The sequence below is a fragment of the Panicum virgatum genome, chromosome 4N (assembly GCF_016808335.1).
Source record: "Panicum virgatum strain AP13 chromosome 4N, P.virgatum_v5, whole genome shotgun sequence".
In the NCBI taxonomy this organism is placed as follows: domain Eukaryota; kingdom Viridiplantae; phylum Streptophyta; class Magnoliopsida; order Poales; family Poaceae; genus Panicum; species Panicum virgatum.
The window spans coordinates 44,785,588-44,808,694 of NC_053148.1; the positions used below are offsets into that span (position 1 = coordinate 44,785,588).

General features: G+C 43.2%; 5 protein-coding genes and 1 long non-coding RNA gene across 8 annotated transcripts; 3 read left to right on the forward strand and 3 right to left on the reverse strand.

The window, feature by feature from the left end:
• Positions 1-1,587: 1,587 nt before the first annotated feature.
• LOC120671505 lies at positions 1,588-6,861 on the forward strand. Of its 2 annotated transcripts, XM_039951862.1 has the most exons (9): positions 1,588-1,699; positions 1,829-1,984; positions 3,189-4,221; positions 4,538-4,598; positions 4,703-4,791; positions 4,914-5,004; positions 5,378-5,425; positions 6,096-6,171; positions 6,266-6,861. In XM_039951862.1, the coding sequence occupies exons 3-8, from the start codon at positions 3,290-3,292 to the stop codon at positions 6,129-6,131; spliced, it is 1,257 nt and encodes a 418-aa protein (XP_039807796.1). In that variant the 5' UTR covers positions 1,588-1,699; positions 1,829-1,984; positions 3,189-3,289; the 3' UTR covers positions 6,132-6,171; positions 6,266-6,861. The 2 variants fall into 2 exon arrangements, with proteins under 2 accessions (XP_039807796.1, XP_039807797.1); XM_039951863.1 differs by lacking the exon at positions 1,588-1,699 and having other exon boundaries at positions 1,707-1,984; positions 6,263-6,861.
• Positions 6,862-8,318: 1,457 nt separating this feature from the next.
• On the forward strand, positions 8,319-12,427 carry LOC120671507 (putative clathrin assembly protein At5g57200). Its single transcript, XM_039951864.1, has 15 exons — positions 8,319-8,623; positions 8,765-8,834; positions 8,965-9,062; positions 9,306-9,444; positions 9,734-9,861; positions 9,967-10,059; positions 10,175-10,225; positions 10,319-10,384; positions 10,468-10,533; positions 10,624-10,704; positions 10,927-11,004; positions 11,100-11,276; positions 11,365-11,443; positions 11,616-11,734; positions 11,872-12,427. The coding sequence occupies exons 1-15, from the start codon at positions 8,537-8,539 to the stop codon at positions 12,262-12,264; spliced, it is 1,725 nt and encodes a 574-aa protein (XP_039807798.1). The 5' UTR covers positions 8,319-8,536; the 3' UTR covers positions 12,265-12,427.
• On the reverse strand, positions 9,526-12,084 carry LOC120671509. Of its 2 annotated transcripts, XR_005673667.1 has the most exons (3): positions 11,953-12,084; positions 11,185-11,468; positions 9,526-11,046 (listed from the first exon to the last, which is right to left on the reverse strand). It is a non-coding gene; the product is annotated as an uncharacterized LOC120671509 (long non-coding RNA). The 2 variants fall into 2 exon arrangements; XR_005673666.1 differs by lacking the exon at positions 11,953-12,084 and having other exon boundaries at positions 11,185-11,544.
• Positions 12,428-12,523: 96 nt separating the features above from the next.
• LOC120671508 lies at positions 12,524-13,591 on the reverse strand. Its single transcript, XM_039951865.1, has 2 exons — positions 13,025-13,591; positions 12,524-12,806 (listed from the first exon to the last, which is right to left on the reverse strand). Exons 1-2 carry the CDS (start codon positions 13,458-13,460, stop codon positions 12,748-12,750), a joined length of 495 nt encoding a protein of 164 aa, XP_039807799.1. The 5' UTR covers positions 13,461-13,591; the 3' UTR covers positions 12,524-12,747.
• A 973-nt stretch (positions 13,592-14,564) lies between these two features.
• On the forward strand, positions 14,565-17,210 carry LOC120671510 (diphthamide biosynthesis protein 3-like). Its single transcript, XM_039951867.1, has 2 exons — positions 14,565-15,270; positions 16,882-17,210. Exon 1 carries the CDS (start codon positions 14,999-15,001, stop codon positions 15,242-15,244), a length of 246 nt encoding a protein of 81 aa, XP_039807801.1. The 5' UTR covers positions 14,565-14,998; the 3' UTR covers positions 15,245-15,270; positions 16,882-17,210.
• Positions 17,211-17,457: 247 nt separating this feature from the next.
• LOC120671511 (TBC1 domain family member 5 homolog A-like) lies at positions 17,458-21,982 on the reverse strand. The gene is made up of 5 exons (XM_039951868.1): positions 21,592-21,982; positions 21,037-21,140; positions 20,311-20,487; positions 18,170-19,830; positions 17,458-17,826 (listed from the first exon to the last, which is right to left on the reverse strand). The coding sequence occupies exons 1-5, from the start codon at positions 21,732-21,734 to the stop codon at positions 17,680-17,682; spliced, it is 2,232 nt and encodes a 743-aa protein (XP_039807802.1). The 5' UTR covers positions 21,735-21,982; the 3' UTR covers positions 17,458-17,679.
• Between the last annotated feature and the right edge of the window lie 1,125 nt (positions 21,983-23,107).

Here is a 23,107-nt window from a genome sequence, read left to right on the forward strand (position 1 = left end):
TTGGCCTATAATGTTGAAATATCATATTTCTCCATCAATTTAGATTTTTACGAGCAACTAATTAGTGCATGAAGCTCGGTATTAATATGATATCAGGACTAAAGGTTTTGCGTTTGAATCTTTGCAAAAATTAAATATTTTTTTATATAAACTAAGCTAAACGTCACTTTGCTTTTGTTGGTAATGACTCACCCATGGCTAGAGCTCGTTGTTAACTGGTTAAAATTAGACGTGCTACCTAGATACATGACCGGGCTAATAATTAATTGGAACCATAGAAAACCAATGGTTTTGACTGCTCCTTGGCCTAAAGTGGTAATGGTGGGTTTTTTTGGGTGGTGGTGGTGGTGGTGGTGGGTGTGTGTGTGTTGGGGTGGGGGTGGGGGGGGGGGTATGGTAGATAAATTTCGATTCAAAGCTAGCAAGATCGTACTTGTTTGTAGAATTACCTTGACCCTACAAAAACATAATATCCACTATATTGATGAAAATCACAGTTTTTTTTGTGAGGAATAAAAGTAAGTATATGGTGTCTTGCACACTATTTTTAACTACACTTACACTTCCATCAATTAGTTTATTTACTTTCTTTTGCAAACAAGTGGGTCATGTTAGATAACTCTATTATATTTATTGTTGTGGAACCTGCTCATCTATGATTGAGTCCTCAATTATGCACATGTGATCATATTTTGCAGGATTTACTCTGGAAATGAAATTAATAGCGATTTTCACTGGTAAACAACGTGCTCATTGAAGTGAGGCACTTATGAGTAACTTTGTTAATTTCAAGGCTAGTTTAGCAGAGCTCTTATAGCAGCTTGCAAGATAATCATCTGAAATGAAAAAAAAACTAGATTCTCCTGATTCCCATCACACAAAGAATCATTTTCTATGCACGAAAGAAATGAGAATTCAAAGTTAAAATTCGTGCATGGAATCACTTCGTCCTTAAAATCATTTATAGTCATATAGAAACATTTGGAATCATTTACTCTTAAGGTTTAGATTATATTATCATATAAAATCATTTTAAGTCATGAAATCACTCTATATTGAAGAATTAGTTCTCGCACGTCCATTGATCCATCATCTCAGATATATTCATAAAGATAGAGCTAATTGTTACTATATTTTCTACTAGCATAGTGCCCCTACAGATAATATAATAGATTTCCGGAGTCCCATCAATTTTGTGTTCTTTCACTTCGTGTACATGCCGTGCCGTAGTTGTGCGAGATATTGATTGTCCGTGTTCCGATTAGGATTCTGATTGATTTGTCCGGATTCCGATTATAATTCTAATTGATTTGTCCGGATTCTGATTAGGGGCCAATGAAACATTGTTTGCTTTAAAAATAGTAGAGGTAGAGATTGATTTGATCAAAGTTAGTTAGATTTGATTTGAGACAAACCTAACACGACATAAAAAAACGAAGGCAGTATATGCTATGCAACTATGTCCAGAAAAAAAATATCAGTTTGGTAGAGCTCTAGTCCTGCTTTTAGATACAAATCCATTAAACTACTTCTCGAAAGATTCCTTTTCTTTCTTTTCGAAAACCTATTGAGCACAGGTCATACACCTTACTTTAAGATAAGTACCTTTCTTCTCTCAACAATACTTAAAATGAAAAAAAAAGTCTCTTCTCTACGGTTGATCGTGGGCCTGACCGGATAAATACACTTGCTCAGGCAGGTAATTATCCTTGGTCGTGGCCTCGTGGTCGGGGTGATCGTACTCTTGCTCTCCTCTCTCGTTTCTTTCTCTATCCCCACTCCCATTTTTATCTGTCCGTTAAGCAAGCACTGCCGGCTTACCGTGCAGAAAAAAAGCTTTACCGTTGCCATTTCCATTTGGAGACGGGCGCCCATGAAGCGAGAAAACCTCGGTGATCTCCCCCGCCCCCTGCTATAAAATCCTCCCAGCACCAGGAGAATCTGCTGCAGAGTCCATTTCGGCGAAGCCCACCGAGGAGCGTGGGTAACCTCTCTTCTCCCCTCCCCTGCGATTTGTTCTGGAATTTTCATTTTGTGGTGAACTTTTACTTAATATTACGCAGTGATTGATTCTGATTGATATGCTTGTTTCTTGTGTGATTGAGTACACGACCCAAGTTGGTGGAGGTGGTTAGCTTGTTGTTGATGGGGTTAGGATTGTGCAGATTTAGGTGTTCGGGGTGGAAGATCTTGCTGGATTTGGTTAGGATTTGGGAAGGTAATATGTATGAGTGGGGATTGGAGAATTTGTGCAATTGTGCCTATATCATGGAACTTGATTTGTGTGCTTTAAATACCTTAGTTCGGATCCGGTACCCGTTTACCCATAGCGAATATCGATCATTTTAAAGTTATAACTTCTAGATTACCGCGAATAAGAAACCCTAGATCTATACGCGTCGTCCCTTCATTTCTCACCTCAAATCCTTATTTGTAAAAATAAAGGCCACCTATCTCCGTTGCAAGAACCCGAAACCACTTCACCTCCCTTTGTGTGATTAAGTCATCGAGAAATGATACCATCTCAAATTGTTTCTTGGAGGCACTTCAGCTAGGTCACTGCTATATTGTGTCTTCAAACTCCTCGGCAAATTTCATTGGTGGTAAGCAGCCCGATTTTTATCTTGAGGTGTTCCCCTCATTTCTCGATCATGGGTCAAATTAAACAAAGATGCTACACCCTATCTACCGGGATAGTGTAACTGAAGCATATTTTCAGCAGCCCCATGGGCCATGGGTGTCAGGCTTGCACTAATTTTTTTTTGAAATAAAAGGCTTGCACTAAATTTCAGCAGCCTCACACGAACATTAACTTTGCACAGTTGCACTATATTTGTTCACGCCATTTTTTTTCAAACAAGTATGAATTGTGCAAACTGCAAACACTCCAGTTCCCCTTCTTTTTATTTTCAGTTTTGGTCATATTGAACATTATTGGACCTCAATTGGAGTTTGATTTTGGCATTTGAGATCTTGTCCTGATGACACTGTGTGAAGTGCTGTATAGACAGTTAAGGAATGTCAGACATCAAAAATACTAATAGTATACTATTACCTTTATTTAACCATTTTGAACAATTTTATTTTATCTTGTTTGTCCCAGCCCTTACATAGTAATCCTATATATCTTTGTCTGCTATCTATTTTTACTTCTGAGTGATTCCATTATTTTTTGTGGAAATAAATAGAGCACTGGATCTGCTTCAGTTACACTATCCTTTGCCAAAGCAAGCTATCTATTGAGCCTGTGATTTTGGTGGGAGCATCACAGTTGTTCTCAACTGAAGACATGACTTTAAAATCAAGTAGATGCTCAAATGAAATCTGCAGAGAATCCCATATATGCCGGAAGAAGGAATTCAGATCATCTGTAATAAAAATCGTCGATTCATCCTTGAACTCGAATTTGCTGCCTGCCGACAGTATTTATTCAATTCCTGCTTCAGAAGATGATTTCTATTTGAATAAACGAAGGAAGATGGATGAGGAATATGACCCCCTTCTGGCAAATGGAAATATGAGAGAGGGTACAGCGAGAAACTTCACAACTACGGGATATATCTCATCTCCAGAACACAGCGCAGATGGCAAGTCATGTATGGTTTCTTCAAATGTAGAAATTCCAGCAGGATCACATTCTAATGGCAATAATGGACAGGCATCATCTGCATCAAGCATGCCGCCTTACATTGGTCAGAGGATTAAAGATGCTTGGGAGTGTTCATTGCCTGATACTAACGCTGCAAAACCATTAACAGAATTAACATCAGCGAGGGACCTTTGTATCTTCATCCTCAAAAGTGAAATATTCCCCACTAAATGTTCAGAACTTAGCAGAACATCAAGTACCATAGACCATGATGATAATCAAAGCAGTCCTTTATTTGAATGCATGAGATGTGGGTCACTGGAAGATCCATCCAAAATGTTAATTTGTGATTGTTGTGAAGAAGCATTTCATTTATCGTGCTGCAAACCACGTGTCAAGAAAATACCAGAGGAAGCGTGGTATTGCCTGGTCTGTAAAAGAAAGAAACCTAAGAGGCACCATGGGAAGTTGACGAGACCCAGACGTGAATTACCCAAGGACATTCAAAGACCTCGCCGAGGTCTTGGTCCTATTCAAGATATGTTGGTGGATGCTGAATCATATGAAAGTGAGGCGAGGATTGGTAGTAAGTTTCAAGCGGATGTTCCAGAATGGTCTGGTCCTATTTCTAGGTATGCTTACTTACTCTTCTTAATAAAGTTTATTTTGATTTCTATTGTTAATGCGATGGGAGAGGCAACTTCAACTTAACTACTATTCCTGAAGATTGGTAATTTACTATGTGTATTGATCAGAAATTGTTCGAGTTGGTCCAGACAATATTTTTCACCTCATATAACGTTCGCCCCTAGATTTCTTTTTCAAATCCTCTGAAGTTACATGTGTACCTAAACATGTGAAAGTGCAGTTTTATTTGTGCTATTATTGCTTGCAACTTTGATGTTATCATATACAATCTCTAATGTTAGTGCCACATTCTTTGTGCAGCAACGAAGATCACTTTGCTGAGCCCACTGAACTTGATCCTAATGAAACAACGATGCTGGGTGTATGTCTCTGCCCACTTTGAACATGATAAATGTTAATCTGCAGAAAATTTCATTAATACCTATTACGAGGCACCCTTCCTGACATTCTGTGTTGCTTTTGCAGTGTTTACAGGATAAGAAAACAAGTATTGGTAATTGGATCCAGTGCCGAGAAGTTCTAGACACAGGAGTTGCATGCGGTAAATGGAGGAGGTATACACTCCATTCCAAATGACTGCTTTTCTTGTATTTCTATGTTTGTGCATACACGGCCATGTTAACACATAATGTTATATATGTTTATGCCTTTTTTTTACTGCATGGACCTTTGGCAGGGCACCATTGTTTGTTGTTCAATCAAGCAACTGGGACTGTTCATGTTCGGTTATTTGGGATCCTATCCACGCTGATTGTGCTGTTCCGCAGGTACATTCCTGTTATACTTGACTTCGATGTAGTTTTGTTTTTTATGTGGCCTTTTGGGAAGGCGCTTGCTTGTCTTATGTCAGCCTCTAACGGCATTAGAATTAAGGCAAGCTACTTACAATTGATGGTACCTTATTTGGGTTTGTTATGTTTATATGATCTATTCGCATCCCTTCTTTAGATCTTTGGATGTTTTATTCATGTTCAGCTCCAAGTACATCCGCTTCTGTTTGAAAAATCTGACTTAGCTATTGAACTTCTATGTAATAAATGATAACATCATGGTTGCTACTTTACATTATTCGTACCAATTCAATTAAAAATGCCACAATTTTTTGAGAAACTGATTTCTATATTATCTTTTCCCTTGTAGGAATTGGAGACTGATGAGGTTCTTGAGCAATTGAAGTACATAAATAAGGTATGTTCATTCTGATACCGGAAGTTGTTATGATCGACACATTATTTGCATCATGTCCATAAGTGTTATTTCCTTATTTGAACAGGACAAACAAGGAACTGACTACAGTTTTTCTTTCTATTTTCTGACCTGATAATCTGATGTGTTGTGCTTGCTTAAATGAAAATTGAGCCCTTCCTCTTTACGGAGATTATGTTTTTTTGGGGGATACCTCTTGATCTAGAAGGGCCATCCACTGGTTCGTAAAACTACAAAAATATTGTAAAATCTGGATCATCATCTAGTCATGTGCTGCTATGAATGCATTGGTGGTCTTAGGCACTTACCTGAACACAACATATGTAATTATCTGTTCTTGTGCTCTGGCTGAAGCTCGATAAGTTGCAGAGTAGCCGAATCGCCTCTATATAGTTTTGCTTGAAAATTCTGTCTAGGAGCAAGCAAGCGTTACACTGCTTATCACTAAGAAGATGAATGGATATCTCCATGAAGAGAAACTGAACTCCATGTCAAAAGAACTGAGTTGTAGGGCCTTATGCGAAATTGCCTGATGATTGTATCGTTGGGCTCACATGACCACTAGTCATACCTATTAGAACTCTGAGTACACTATAGATTTGCCATGGATTTGCTGTTTGAAACTAGTCTAATCAATTTTTTATCTTTGTAGCTTAAGAATCGTCTGGGGAGCAATCAGAAACGCTGAAAGATGTACATCTATCAGATGTGAATTGTTCTATGTGAAGGTACCACATTGAGCCTTTAAGAGCTAACAAAATGTCTTACTGTTTCACCCTACTGCTGTGTGTGAGGTCTGATCGCTTTTATTCTTTCCAGCAGGTTTTGTCTACAGACTAAAAGGGGAAGAAGAAGCATACAATTAGGGAGCTCTTGCACCAGTCCTGTCACAAGTCGGTGTCGATACAGTGGTTCGGTTTTTCCCAGATGAAGTTCGAACTAGAAGAGATGTATTGTGTGTCTATATGCATCGTGCCTTCACACAGCGAAAGTCCCCTTCCACGCCCAATACACCATTGTACTGTGCGTTTTGGTGTCTTTGTAAACAAAAGCAAAGAAAAGGCATTTGAAGACCAAAAGGCATACAGAATACAAAGAAAGGAAGAGTAAAAAGCCGATACAGCTGGAGGCCTACTCGCTGCGATGGAGACTGGAAGTTTTTTTATTTTTGTATGCGTGTGTATGAGAAAGAGAGAGATCAAAATCCAGGCTGTATTGTATCATGCAGGCCTGAAGCGCCGGTCAATTTTGTTAGCAACTTAGCATGGGTTGTAAACTGGTGTTCTACAGGCCTACAGCTGTCATCTTCACACCAGGAACATCCATGCATATGACTGGAAGATGAAGCACAATGTATAGTTTCCTTATAAGAACTCTGAATCACAATGTGTAGTTCCCGAGTGCCACAGTCATCGTCAGTCCTGTCTCTGTAAACTCCTGGTATATCGTAAACTGAAAAAGGCTAAAATACACACTTCGGAATGTGTCGTGGCACCTAAGTTAAAATGATGTGGCAGAAGCATAGCTTGGTAGACAATTTGAAGAGCTAGGTGATTCATGAGGACTGGTCTGGATAGTCGATTCTCACCGTTTCTAGGGCCTCGTAAAACTCCGGGTGATGTCCTTGCTTGAGAGGCTAACTTTGGACAATGGAAGATACGTAGAACGCTGAGGGCAGAAAGGCTTTACTTACAGTGTCTTCATTGTCTTTGCTTGAAAATGTCCTTGGCTTGCATGTCTTCTTTTTTGCTGCTTAGGAAATTTCATCTCCGTCAGCGAGGACACCAAAGCGGACACCAATGAGCATAAAAATTATTACTACAGCTCAAGCATATAATCTCAAGCATATAATGATTAGTTCACCATAAAATAGACCACGTAAACTGTAGCTATGAATTAATTATATAAAGTATATATCTAAAAGTACATGAAATTCTTTTACTAGATTATATCATATCATATCATATGTTCACTGCATAGATCTGCTTATATGAAGTTCAACAAAAATGGATTTTTCATTTTATGATTTTTTAATTATTTACTATGATTTTTTTTAAAATTCAACCAAAATAAATATAAAATAAAAGGAGAAAAACCAACGAAAGAAGGTCACGTGTCTGATATGGTGAGTCCGAGGAATCCAGTTGGACAGTTTCATTGTCCAAGCAGGTACAAAAGACTTTTTCCTTCAAAAAATAGAAAAAAAAATCTTTTTACCTCCCTAGACTCGCGAAACTGGATATATGAGCTCCCTGAGCGGTTTGAGGCTGAAGTTGCAGCGGTTTTCCTCATTTTTTATGTTTATTTTAGTTGCATAGATCTACTCATGTGAAATCCAACAAATTTGAATTTTCTATTTTATGTTTTTCAATTTACTATAATTTTTTCAAAGATTCAGCCAAAATAAGTCTGAAAGAAAAGGAGAAAAACCGTTGCCACCTCACCCTCAAATCGCTCAAGGAGGTTATGTGTCCGGTATGATGACTCCGAGGAGTTCATATAGACGGTTTTATTGTCTACTCCCGCCTTCTCAAAATAAATGCAATTCTATGGTTCAAAATTTGTCTCACAAAAAATGCAATTTTGACCTAGCAACAACAAAAGATAAGAGTCTCCGGAAATTTTTTGTACAAAAGACAAGCAAATGTCTATATTTTTCTTACAAAAGACAAGAGACAATTTGGTAATTTGCATCTAGCATTGACAGTCCTAGAATTGTATTTATTTTGGAACGGAGGGAGTAGGCATTAACTCGGATTCTCTCCGAATGTATAAAGGAATTTTTTTTTTCGAATCAAGTTATCTGCTGCTGCTGGGCCGGGCCAAGGGCTGGTAGAGGGAGTCCCGGCGCGGCCCGGGCGCGCACGCGCGTCGCCGCCCTGCTTGCTTTGCTTCCCACCAAAATGACGCGAGCCCGCGCCTCCCGTCCTCCTCCCTTGGTGGGGCCCTCTCCGTCCGTGGCGCGCTAAACTTGGGTCCGGGGAGCGAGTTGGCTGGCACGCGGGGAGGTCGGTCCGCCGGTGCGTGAGCGGCGATCGTGGCCCGTGGGGGCGCGCGGCGGCGGCGGGGCACGGCGGCGCCGGGCGCGCGGGCATGGGTTCCGGGACGTGGCGCAAGGCCTACGGCGCGCTCAAGGACTCCACCAAGGTCGGCCTCGCCAACTTCAACAGCGAGTACAAGGTGACGATGAATCGCTGACGACGACGCCTCCCCATCCGCTCCCCGATCCAGATCTTCCTTCCGGCCGGCCATGGCGCTTCGCCGCTCATCCACCTACGATAAGAAGATTCGCCTCTAATTCAATTTCTGAATCTCTCGCAGGAGTTGGACATCGCCATCGTGAAGGCGACCAACCACGTCGAGTGCCCGCCCAAGGAGCGCCACCTCAGGAGTGAGTGCCCGCGCCGCCTCTGTTTCTGATCAATCCTGGTTGAAATGCGGATCGTATCGTCGTATCCGCCGGGATCGATTCCTGTCGGGGCCGGCAGGTGCTCATGGCCGGGTCTCTCTGCTCCTTGCAGGGATACTCTACGCGACCTCTGCGCATCGCCCGCGGGCTGACGTCGCCTACTCGATATGCACGCTGGCGAGGAGGCTGACCAAGACCAAGAATTGGATAGTGGGTCTTGCTCCTCCTCGCTCCTTGTTCATGAATCGATGATGGTCCTCGATCCAATCATTTCTTTAGCTTAACTGCCCATGAGCCGATGGTGACCCTTGGTTGGGTCGTTTGTTTTCTGGTTGCCCGGATTATGTTTTGTTTTCCGACCTTGAGAGATGAATAGCTTCTGAAAATTGCACGTTTTGTGGCATTTTGTGAAGGACAGACATGACTGGGTCTCGACCCATTTCTTGGTTACAGGTTGCAGTGAAAACGTTGATAGTGATCCACAGGCTACTCAGAGAAGGCGATGGCACATTCAGGGAGGATTTCCTGACGTATTCATACAGAGGAAACATTCTGCAGATCCCGCATTTCAAGGATGACTCCAGCCCATTAGGTGGGTTGTGTTCATTCTGCATTGTCTTTTTTCTTTTGGATAATTCGTATATGTAGTATATTGAATATAGATAACCGAGAGTAGGGATAGGGATCTTGTCCATATATTGCATAATTGCAGCCTCTTGGCTACTGAAGGAGCCAAATTTATGGCTCAAGGATGTAGATTGTAAAACTGTCAGAAAGTCCATGGTCTAAACAAATCTGCATTTTTCTAGGGGAGTCCAAAAAATGTGGCCTCCCAGTGGTTCATATCTGAACATAGATTCTCTGCTCACTCCTTCCTCCAGCTTGGGATTGCTCTGCTTGGGTTCGCACGTACGCGCTCTACCTAGATGAACGGGTGGAGTGCTTCAGGGTTCTCAAGTATGATGTTGAAGCTGATCGTCTGCTGAAATTACCCCAGGCGTCTGGCAAGGTTAGCTTTTCCATGCTTCGAACCAACATCTTGCAGTCTTGCTTGGCATCATTTTGAGTTGTTTGACACATGAGTAGCGCTGTGCTGAACCTTGATGAATTCCAGGCACACAGCAGAACAAGAACCCTTCCACTCGCAGATCTTTTGGATCAGTTGCCTGCACTGCAGAAACTGCTTCTCAGGCTTATTTACTGCCAGGTTTGAAGAATAAGGAACAGTAGTACTAAGCTTGAAAATAAGAAACTGTATCAAGCCAGTGGATGCAACTCTCTGATATTGGCATGTCATTTCATTTTCCATCATCACTTTGCAGCCTGAAGGTGCAGCCTGTGCAAATTACCTTGTACAGTATGCGCTAGCCCTTGTGAGTCTGAAACTCGTTCTGACAGCTTTTTGGTAAAGAATAGTGTCCATTTCCTTATAGTCTTAAGTCTTACAGAGGTCTTATGGGCCCTAGGTTTTGAAGGAAAGTTTCAAAATATACTGTTCAATCAATGATGGCATCATCAATCTTGTTGATATGGTACGGTGAGATGCCTTTTCCATGTATTTATATGTCCGTCGTCTGAACATAAGCTGAATACTTGTATCTCTTATGTGATGCAGTATTTTGATATGCCAAAATATGATGCGATCAAGGCTCTTGAAATCTATAAACGAGCTGGCCAGCAGGTATAGAAACTATGCAGAGTACCATCTAGCATATTTGGATGAACTAGCTGTTTCTAATATTGTCATGGTGTGGATTCATCAATTTCACAGGCAGAAAAGCTTTCTAATTTCTACGACCAGTGCAAACATCTTGATCTGGCCAGGACTTTCCAATTTCCTACTCTGAGGCAGGTATGTTCCATCAGTCATTAATTACTGATTTTAACAGATAAATCTCCATAATTTAAGGGAAGATAGTAGTATTTACATCGCTGACTGTACCAGTCAAGTGTAAAAAATGCTTGTCATTTAAATATCATTTGGCAATGATATAAAACGTGTGCCCTCTGCACACTAGATTGTACTATTAGTCATTTACTGATAGTGACAGTGCTACTACTTACTGGTATGCAGCCGCCTCCTTCATTTCTTGTGACTATGGAAGAGTACATCAGAGAAGCACCCCGAGCCAACATTGAGAGTAAGAGTTTGGTGAGTGCTTTCAGTATTAGGAACACTGCAAAATGCCAGAACCTGGAGGAGAAAAATGATAATGTTATGATTATTCGTGCTATTTTCTAAACCAGGAAAACGAGGAGAATCAGCCTAGTGATAATGAAGAAGCAGCTCCACAAGAAACCGAGAAACTAGTGGAAGAGGTAAAACAAGTACCTGCAGAGCCTGAAGAAGAACCGCAACTCGCTGCTGAACCTGCAGAAGAAGCAGTGGAACCTCAACCACCAACGATCACTGGGGACCTATTAGTATTTACTCCATGTCCCTTGAACAATCTACTGTTCAGCTGAGTATCAGTTTCTGAGCCTCATGTTCTTGCTACTATATTACTTGCAGAACTTGGATGAAGAGGTAAACCCCATGATCGCAGACCTTGAAGCAAGCAATGCACTGGCTCTTGCTATTGTGGCACCAGGTTCAGTGTTTATGATATCCATGCACTGCTCATTAGTAAATTATATTAAGCACAACTGCAATATCAGCAGTTTTGATTGATGTTATTTTGTGCAGAGAATTCTTTTACTATAGAAAGATCATATGTGCTATGCATAGTGCACTATCATTAGTAATTTGTCTCTTAAATGTAGGGAATGAAAACAAGATGTCAAATTCTCGAGACTTGTTTGCCCTTGACAAGTCTGGATGGGAATTGGCACTGGTTACTGCTCCAAGTAACCACACAAATCAACAAATGGAAAATCAATTGGTATGTATAACTTTGGTATCCCTAGAGAAAATATGATCATGGGACAGATTATTAACACAAAAGATGTGGTCACAAGTTAATAACAAATTTAAGTAAAACCAGTCATCAGAGCTTATAATTTTGCATTTGATCAACAGGCTGGGGGTTTTGACAAGCTATTGCTAGACAGCCTTTATGAAGATGATGCAAGGAGGCAGCAAATAGCCAGTGTGACCTACACAGGAAGTCTTGCAGCAAACCCGTTTGACTCCAACGATCCATTTGCCATGTCAAACAGCTTCGCGCCACCGTCAAATGTGCAGTTAGCTATGATGGCAGAGCAGCAGCAATATTACCAGGCACAACAGCAGCAGTACTTTCAGGTACAGCAGCAACGGCAGATGGTGATGTTGCCGCCTCAAACATACCAGCAGTCTCATTATTCTGCTGGTTCTTCTCAAGCCGCGCTATCCAATCCCTTTGGTGATCCATTCAGTAGCCTCGTTGCAATGGCTACTCCGCCAAAACAAAGCAATTCAAATTTAGTCTGAATTGCACTTTTTGTTCCTAAAGCACCCTAATTTCCATCATTCACAGCATTGGAAATTCTGAGGAGCAACTTGTATAGTTCAAAAATTTTGAATACTGTATGTTTGACTATACTCTGTACTGCTGTAGTACTCATATAGTCATATTTGGAAACTAATATGGCCACTGTGATGTCCATATGATACACAGTTTTGACTTGTACACCAATATCACCTAAATTCCCGCATGTTTACCATCATACATCCCAGAAGTCAGACAAAATCAGAAAAGACCACGAAATCGTGATTTTATTTATTGGTAAGTCTTACATAAAAATTAGAAGATCACATGAATTCGGTACAATTTTATGGTCTACAGTAGATCACGAATTCAGTGTTCCAAACTTTTGTACAATAGGAGTAAGTGATAGGAGACCATGAAAAGGGGCACCTTTTCTTGATCCCCAATTTCATCCAGTGCAACAGGTAGCAGGAAACCCCTTACATTCAGTCCTCTTCAGCTGGACTATCCAGACTTGAGCTCTTCATTTCATCCGGAAAGTGGCCTGCATATTCATCAACACTCCATGTAAGACAGAACTTTTACTAAGCAGGAGCCACACATCAGCTCGGATTGAAGAGGAACATAGCTAAAATGAAGTAAAAAAAGCTCATTATTTCTGAATTCTCGCGGTTCTTACATCTTATGCAATGCGTTTCAGTTCAGACTTGTGCCGCACATTGGATTATTGAAATAGAGATCACAAGTAGTTCAATTTCTTACCATCGATGAAGTAGGTCGAGCACGGGTGCCCGCGGGAGGCGGCGGCGACGGCGCGGGCCTCGTCGGCGGAGAGCTCCCGCCGCGGCGGCGCTGACTCCACGAACCCACCACCGTGGCCGACGAGCGCTAGGATCCCCAGGGCCGCGCCGGCGGGCCGGGGTGGCACGAAGTAGGACGTCCCGGGCCGGAACGGCGCCCACTCGGGCTCGGCCATCCGCGCCATGGCGCCGTCGATCGCCTCCTCCAGCCGCCGTGCCACCGCGGCGGCGTCCGATGGCGTGTTCGACGGCCCCGCGGCGTCCGCTTCGGGAACCTCCGCCGCACGCCGGCGGGTGTGGTTGTGCCGGCGGCTCAGGACCACGCCGGGCTGGGGCTGGGCCTGGGCCCCGAGGCGGCGCGCCAGGATCGCCGCCCGGGAGGAGAGCACGCGCGCCATGGACGCCTTCACGTCACGCGGTTAGGGTCGGGGCTCGCAGCCTGGGAGACGGAGCTGCGCGTGCGGCGGGCGGGCGAGCGCGTGCTGTGCCGTGGCGGTGTCGCGAAGGTCTGGGGAACTTGGGGAGAGAAGTGGGGGGAGCGTCGGGTAAATATAGCAGCCGGTCGAGGGCTTTTTCGCAAAAGAGCCGGTGGTCGGTTCCGAGTCGTGCTGGCATCGGGTGCGTGTTCCGCGTCCGTTTTGGGCGGAAACCGCACGCTGTGTCCGCCGCGGTTTCTGACTTTCTCCTCGAGCGTATTTCCGTAATAATTAAATTACATGTTCGCAAAGGGGTAATCCAAAAATTAGCATCACCACCGCCTTAACCTTCACGCAACTGCCTCCTTGCGGCGGCGCGAAACACCGACGCGTCTTCTGGTTAAGGTTGAATGACTCATTAGCTCGTGCTCGTTTGATCGATTCATTAGTAATTTGGCTCGGTTCGGCTCGTTAAAAAATACTAGAGTTAAATACACCAACGGTCCTCGAACTTATCATCAGGTGCCATTTAGGTCCACGAATTCGCAAAATCGAAATCTGGCACCATAAACTTGTTAAATTGTGCCACTTAGGTCCATAACCTTTTCAAGAGGTATAAATATATGAAAAAAACCCTTTTGTTTTTGTCATTCTCTCACTGCGCACCCTCCCCCATCGGCCACACGCCGGCGCGCCCCTCCGCCCACCGCCGGCGAGCGGCTGGCGCGCACCCCTCCTCTCCGCCTCGCCGCACCGGCCCTCCACGCTCCCTCTCCCCCACCGCCAGCGAGCGGCTGGCCTCGCTCCCTCCTCTCTCACGACGACGGCGGCCGGATCCGGCTCTGCTCCGTCGCTCGTTGCCATCTGCGCGGGTGGCAGGAGCGCGCGGCGGCTGGCATGCTGATATGCGCGTATGGCCCCTTCTGTTTCATGCTCGATTCATTAGTAATTTGGCTCGATTCGGCTCCTTAAAAAATACTAAGTCAAGCTAAAGTTTTAATTAGGAGGTTTATCAAGCCAGCTGGCTCGCGAGCCGAAGAAACGAGCCAGCCCAAATACTAAGCCGGCCTAGGCACCCAGCGGCCCAGCTAACTCATGAAACCCTAGCCTTACCCCTAATTCCTCGTCCGTCGCAGCCCTAGTCGTCGCCTCCCTCGCCCTGCACTCGCCCGTCCCTGGCCACCAGCCCGCCACAGCGCCGGTGCCCTGCGCCCCCGCCGCCCCGATCCTGCACGCGCCGACCTGTCCCCTCCACTCCCCAGCCGCTCGGCCCGTGCGCACCACCAGCTCCTCGCAGGCGCGCAGCCGCGCCGCAGCCCTAGTCCCTACGCGCCGCCGGCCAGCGCCCTCACCAAGACTTGCTGCGCTGCTCTGCGTGACGACGTCTACAGCTCCGGGCGACGGGGCCCCCTCTCCCCGCGACCAGGAAGACCCTGTTGGCTGGTGGCTGTGGCCTCGCTAGCTCTGGCAGCTGGTTTTCTGGTTGCGGGCGCGGTCGGAGGCTAGGGTTTTGCGGCGAGATGTCGGCGTACGACGAGGTGGAGATCGAGGACATGGAGTGGAACGCGGAGCTGAAGGCGTACACGTACCCGTGCCCCTGCGGCGACCTCTTCCAGATCACGCTCGAGGACCTCCGCCTCGGGGAGGAGATTGCGCGGTGCCCCTCGTGCTCCCTCTTCCTCACCGTCGTCTACAACGCCGAGGACTTCGCCGAAGCCAAGGAGCCGCCCCACAAGCCGGGCCCGAGCCCAGTCGCCGTCGCCTGAGGCGGTCCCCCGTGCGCGGCGAGATGGTAAAGCCTGATTTCGTTGTGGTTTCAGTAATTGTGGGGAAATTTTAGCTTAGTGGATTTTGGTGCAGTACGATTAGGGGAGTAAAATTTAGCTACAAAATTTTCGAAGCGTCGTAGCTGTGGTTATATGGTTGGATTATCACCCTTTTATGTGGAATTGTGGATTATTGATTACTGTTTGAAGGAATGGGGAGTATTTGATTCTACTATTGATTACAAAACACAAAAGTTTGATTCTTTGTGTCTTAATTTCTGTCACAACCTACCCAACCTTGCCAAAAAAAAAATTGCTGCAAAGCTAAAGTTTTGTTAGCTATTAGTGCAACTCCAGCAGACCCTCTAAACAGCCCCCCTATCTCAAGTTTAGAGGGATAAACAAAAAAGATACACTCCAGCAAAATCCCTACTAGGCCCTCTATTTTGAGGAGGCCTCCAAATCCCCTCTTCCACCCTCCATTCCTAGGGGTCTCTAGGGAGCCCTCTATTACAAATCAGAATTGAGGGTTATTGCTGCAGTTGAAGCAAAATAGAGGCAGCCCCCATTTAGCATTTGGAGGCTATTGCTGGAGTTGCTCTTAGTTGGCCATTGATTGGCAATAAGACAGAATTCAATAGAATTGTTATGGGTATGCCAAAATTTGGGCATTTGCCATCCATCCAAATAAATGCTGCATCTTTGGGGAATGTCTTGGAAGGCTGGTTGGGGCAAATAATGAACACACCTTGGCCACAGCTTTGCCATGCAGAGTATCTTTTCTGTTCGCGCTCTGTTGCCTAGGTTAAACAGAGTTGAGACTTTGTTGCAGAATAGGACTCCATATTTGGTAAGACAATTAAACTTGATGGTTCTGTCAGCTGAGTGGCTGATACGAGCTTTGGGATGTGGTTTTTCTTCGCTGACATACAAGGTCTGCTGACTGATGTGGCGTAGCTATCATTTTCCTTCTGGCTTATGTATGCATCATTTCAATGTTTGCTCCCTGGTTATCTTGTCAAGGCAGGTACATTAAAATTGAAATAATATATGCCAGCCAACTACATTTTGTTTGTCCATAATGACAGGGCTCATGATCATTTAACTACTTTGCAGCTGTTTGTATCTTATTTTACCTGGCAGGATGAATTATAGATTTGGTTGATATAAGTGGGTCCTGATTGGTAGTCTGCAAATTTCTTATGTAATACTAGCTCTACATCTTGGTAGTCTCTTACAGGGTTCACCTTTCTGAGTTGTGCATGGTTGTATTTTGCACATTTTGAGCCTTATTTATTTGTTTCCTTGACCGTATCTGACTGGAAGCTTCTATGTGGGTCAATGTTGTGTGTTTACCATTACAAGATTAATTTTGATTTAGTGTGACAGCACAGGGAGACCATGTTATCCTACATATACTTGACAAAATGATTTCTAAGAGTAGTATGATGTACAATTCGTATATAGCTTGGTTCATACTGTGAAAGTTAATAGTTTGTTTCCAAGCAGTTTGGTTCACACCAGATATCGCATTCTACTATCTTTGCTGCATGTGTAGTCTAGTGTTATCATGTTTTTTTTTGGACCACTGATGTTTCATATTTGAATCCTGCTGACATTTTTTACATTGCTTGCAGGATGTGTTGAATTGATCTCAGGGCAGGAAAAGAAACGTGAGTTGATGTTTGACATACACGAGAGCATTTGTACAACCACCACTACTTAGATGAGTGGGCTCAGAGGCATATACTATCAAAACTTAGGTTGTTAAATTATCTTGTTTGTATGGGTGACCTACTTATTGTAAGGTGACGTGAACAACTTAAGCTTCAAAAATTTTGTTTGTGAATTTTCTTCCCTTGATCTCTCTTTAGCAAGATACAATCCCTATTGATCTTCAGTATATTCATCCACCTTGTGAATTCTTGATGAAGCTAAGGTATTGAGCCGTATAGAACTTAATGCATTTTTGTGACCCCTTCTTTGGATCACGATATGGTACCACCTGGACCCATACAGCGGAATCATCTGGAAGTCAAGTTGCACCTGATGCAGGCAACATGGCATATGCTTGAGTTTTTTTTTTTTTGAATTTCTAAGCAGCTGATGCACCTCTGATGAGGCTCACAGGGACAACAGCTATCTTTGATTGGTTCTCAAAAAAAGGAAAGAGTTCTTTTCAAAAAGACAAAAAGGAAAGAGAGAACGGGACATTTGGGTCACAAGCCAGAAAAATTATATTCAGCCTTCACTTCACAACCATCAAACAGCTGTTCAGATGTACAATTACGATTTATCTTACAAACTACTATTTACCAACCAGTCAGATGGTTATACACTGTTGGCATGTTACATAAAATCGTTGTCAAATGGAGATATGTATAGAAACTAAAAAAAACGTATATGTAGAGAAAAAATATGTATAGCTGTACTGGTTAGATTTGACGTAGAAGGTCACTGATCTTCCTTAGTTCTTTTAGAGCTGCTGCCGCCTTAGCTTGCTCTGTGCTACTAGACATAGATTTCTCAAGTTTCTCCACCGAAGTTGAGAGTGAATTGGGTTGAAATAGCAACTCGATAGCCTGTTATACACTAGGAAATTAGCCAAGGGCAAAGAGATGAGCAAAAGGTATAGCATGACCTAAGCTTAAGATGTACATATCCAACAACTGGCGCATTATATGCGTGTCCCCGACCTTTCTTCCTCTTACTTATTAGACAGAAAAGCAGGGGGGTGGGAAGTACAAATTTCACTATTTTTTAAGCCTTTCTACTGTCTACAATTATCAGAATATAACCCTACGAGTCCTAAGAGAATAAGACACCTATAGTATCACCAACATAAATTATGAATTTTATTTTAGAAAAGAAAAGGATAAATCAGGTAAGCAATATACATATTTTAGCTTTTGTCAAGCTAGTTACCTGAATGTTCTCAACCATTGATTCACCGAGATATCTTAATGTTCTGGTTAACTCTTTATCAGCCGTATTTGAAATCGAACCTATTACCAATGTTTCCTTTTGGCCACCTTCAGCCATAGTGGGATTTTGGTCATATTTTATTTTCAACTTTCCATCAACAGAACAGAGTCTTTCCTGTTGAACTGGATGAGTTTCCACTACTCCAGATGTTCGATTCATTGTGGCTGTTGCTTCATCAGTTCTATCTCTGTGCCCAGAGTGTGGATCAGGCTCATTAACCACATTGTCATCACAGGGAACACATGGTTCTTCCATATGATGGGTATCATGATCGTATTCAGTACCACATGACAAAGAGGTGCTACTGGTCCTCGATAAATACCCACTGGCTGCTCCAAGAGAATCCTTAATTTCACCTGAAGTTGAGCAGTAACCATCACGCTGGCCTGTCTCATGAGAATTCTTTGAATTACTCCCAATAGCCTCTGAAGTACTTTGACCAATATGATCCTTTTGTTCTTCTATAGGCATCTGTGGCACACTATTTATGAGATTTGCAGGAACTACATCAGTATTGTGAAGTTCATCAATAGTAGGCTGCCTAGTTGAAGTAAAATTGTTCTTTTCAGAATTAGCAGCCTTGCTTCTGGAAACATTTGATTCAGTGTTAGTGTTAGACAAGCTTCTTCTCAAGAAGCCCCTTCCCTTCATCTTGAAGACACCACCACCCTTTTGGTCTATTGATGATTGGAGAATCTTCCATGTCTCTTCCCAATAGTTGGGTGTAGACAAGAGAGATTTTCCTCTCACAGAGGATGAAGGAAGATTTGCTTCAAGGGCAAGAGATTGCAGTAACGTGGCTTTCTCAATTAATGTCTTTAAGTCAATATCTTCTGGAAAATTTAACAACCTCACTAGGCAAGAAGTGGCATGTTCGCTCCCTAACAAGGAGGATCTGAGATGAAGCATCATTGAGACTGCCATTGACAAAATCAGTGCCCCACGAGGAGAACTTAAGACTTTAAAATGATAGTCAGTCATACTGATGTCGGTAGAATATGAATGGTTAGGAGAAGAGAATATCTCATCCCAAATAAACAGAAGATTGTCAAGTGAAAATTCACGACCAAATAGGACACGAAGCCATCGCAATGCAAAGTATTGAGGTTCCACCCCCAATTCCACAAGGTGACTATGAAGAGAGGAATCCACACTAGCAAGCAAGTGATATATTGCAGATGATGCCTCCCTTACAGGTGTTAAACCAGTGCTTGATTCTGGTGCAGGACTGAGAGAATAGAAGTCAGTGATAGCAACCACTCCTTGGGCACCATTCATTAAATTCTCAAACATCGAGTACACATCATGCTCCATAAACTTTTCTGATAAAATAATGCCCAGCTCACCCTCTGCTCCGTATGCATCATTTATCAAGAACAGATCCCTAGTATCAGGATCAAGGTCGGCCAAACTTCTAATTTTAGATGTTCTACCCTCAACATTGTTTTTCCTGTCACTTCTGTTCAGCTTTGACCGATCCGGAAAAGTTTGGCCATCAAAATCATCATCCAGAAGCTCTTCATGAAGGTCCCTGACTTGTTTGAAGTGCTGCACATCAGCATGAAGGACATAGAGAAGAGGAGCTAAGAGTTCATGCATTCCTGTAGGAGGAAAGTGATTTACGTTGACAAACGCATATAATAAGGAGAGAGGGATGCTTATGTCATCATAAAACAAAGTTGAACTCCTACTAATTTGGACTTGGCAGTTTAGAAAGGTTTTGGCATGTCATTGCAAAGACGTGCACTTATGTTTTTACCTTCGGCAGAAATAATGTTTAGTCATTTAAATAGGTCAAACAAACTTTACTTCAATGTGCAACATATATATACCCAACAAAAATTAGATTAATACTTGCCATAAGAACTAGGCTGCTATTTTAAAAGTGAAATTTTGGTTGCCCACTCCATGGTAAAAAATGAATGAATGCAAGATCTAGGAGCCAACTCCAAGGGATAAGGGCAATGTATGCTGCGATTTTGCTTAGGCGTACCATGTTGCAGGTATACATCTCCTATTGGTATCAAACATTTTTTCACGAGAAGAAAATCTCACAGTGATTGAAGACGTCAATGCGTTACCTTGTCTGTAACCAAACTCTGGGTATCTAAGGCTCCATACTAACAATATACGTCCAAGCATAGACTGACATGTGCTTGTTTGGAAGAAGTCCCCCAGTTCAGGATACAGCCGCGATAGATCTTGATTAAGCATTTTCTCAAGCTCCGCATTCTTGAAATATTGACCCCAAGTGCTGTCTGCATTCAAGATGCACAAATTTATTAAAAAAACACTAATGTCACAAATGTCGAGTTGCAAAAGGTGTCACTTTCTTACATTGCTATAGTATTGAATTCTGAATCAATAAAATGTCTGACTGATGAGAAAATAGTGTGTTTCTGCTGGTTGCAACTAGTCTATTATCAGCTGAGATGAAAATGCAACAGAAACGTTTCTGCCTGCATCCCCTCCACTTTAAGCAAAAGAACACAGTATTTAACATCTTATGTAACAGCCGGAGCTGCTGGCTTCTAACCAGCTCGGCAAGGATGACTCGTTGCAGTGTTGTGCTGTGCCGCGGCACTTGGGTGGGTTAGTCATCCAGGGTGGTTTGGCTAACCTTTCTTGTAAATAAAACTTCTATTCCTTCTTAATTGAGAGGCAGAGCTCCTGCCATTTGCTTCGATAAAAAAAAATTATGTACATCTACGTGTTTATTTAAAGTGTGAGTATATCAAGTGAATGCCTGGTATTGCAAGCAGCAACAACTCAGAGAACATACTTTAAAGGCAAAAGCTAGTACCTACCTGGGTTCTGTGACAGTGGATTCTCCACAATCAAGTCAGGGGCACCTTCTTCATCCTTGGAAAGATGGGGATCTATTAATAGCCTTCTCCGCAAATTAGCATATCTGCATCAAACAGCAATTGAAGCTCAAGAGTCAAAAGACCTGAGACCCAAAAAAATTTGCATCTTTTACCCCATACTAAAAAGCAGTAACAGCAAAGATCATCCGGTTCATGATAATTTGCATTTTGATTACTTTATCAGCATATCCAAGCCATAAGCTTGTTTCACTTGCATGAGAGTGCACTTACAATCCAGTATTTCCAATCGCTTGCTAGTTTGTTAACATTGAATCCAACAAAACACAAAATGCAAGAAAGATAAACAGAACAGTGGCGTCGCATTTTGGTATCTCAAGAAACAAGGATTCTTAAGATCAGAGTCTAAGATAGCTCGATCCAAGAAAATTAGGTCCAAAAATAAAAAGATTTGCCGAGTAGCTAAACATTTCAAGAAACGGAAGGAGCTTCTCCGTGGTGGAACGCAACAAGAAATGGAATGCCCCGAGACGAGACCTCCGGCGGGAGTCCGCGGCGGCGCGGCGGAGCTCGTCGATGGAGACAGCGGCGGAGCCGGGGAGGATGCCGAGATCGGCGCGCCACCGGGCGCCGCGGAGGGACGAGAAGCTCGGTCTCGCCGGAGACCCCGGCATTGTCATCTCGGCTCCAGTCTCCGATACAGAGCACGAACCAGACACACCGCAGAAGGAAGCGGCGGATTGGTGCTGATTGGCGAGGCGGGGCCGACCGGGCGAGTCGACGCCCCGTTTGCGATCGCGAGAGGGAGGGATTGGGATCGAGGAGGGCGGTGGCAGCGTGGTTTCTTGGCGTGGGAAAGGGGAGGAAGCGAGGAACAGGGGAAAGCGAGGGAGGAACGGGGTGGCTGCATCCCCCGGTGACTTGTATCATAGCTGTCGTTGGGATGAATTGCTGCAGCGCCCTGTTTCCTCGGGCGCTGCTACATGGTCGCCTCAGTTGAATCATTTTATATTTTATTTTTTTTCATGCTAGAGATCCTAATGCACGATATATTAGATCAACGTGCTTCAAAATTAACAAAATTATCACAGTCAGCTCGCCGTAGCCTACCGCCGATAAAAGAGCAACATTAACGAGACATGCCTGAAATTTAGTCCCTGTTGAGCGATCATTTTGTCGAATGATAACATGATGTTTATATCACATTGAAGTTTAGGATCTAAAACTAGTAGTGGTATAGAAATTTACGGAAATCTCTTCTACTAATAAGTTATGTTTTTGTAAGAATGGTGAAAATCATGTGCCAAATACTGAGATCATGAAATAAGGATGGGAATATTGGTAATTATAGCACAATCGAGGTCCATTATACAAATCTTCCTACAATCAATTATGTTTCATAAGAATGAGAACAATCAATAAAATGATGAGCGTGTGCTAAAGATAGCTTAAATGTCAAAAGGTGAGGTGTGACATCCCTATCAAGAGTTAAGGTTTACTTCCATGTTATTTTACTAGGTTACTTGGTTTTTTTTTCTGATAGAGGCTATCCCTATTTCCATTTTACAACAGAAATACCAGTAGTCTTACAGAAAAAGAGGAAGGAGGGGAACTAGCAAAAGCAAGAGTACCAAAACTAGCTGCAAAGGCCCCCAACCTGATTTAGACCAGAGCAAGACCTCCACAAAAGAACAAATACTGTCAAAGAGCAAGTATAATAATGTTAAGTAAGTAGGCGGCTCACGGTACACATCATAAAAAAGTTTCGCTGGCGGAGAGAGAAGAGAAGAAAGAAGGAGGCGAGCGACTGACATGTTGCCAGCTCAAGGAAGCGTATGAGCATTTCTATGATTCTCATTTCACGCTGCCACTACAACACAAAGAGCATTAATGATGTTAGAGCCCGCCACTACACCAGCTCAGCGGTTCGGATGAACTGGAGCGGGAGTTGCCGGCTAGCATGCACATCTATTATCCTTGCTCTAAACAAAAAAAGAAAGAATGGACCACACGCCCATCACAAAGCACACAGATTAAACAGTTTTCAGTAGGG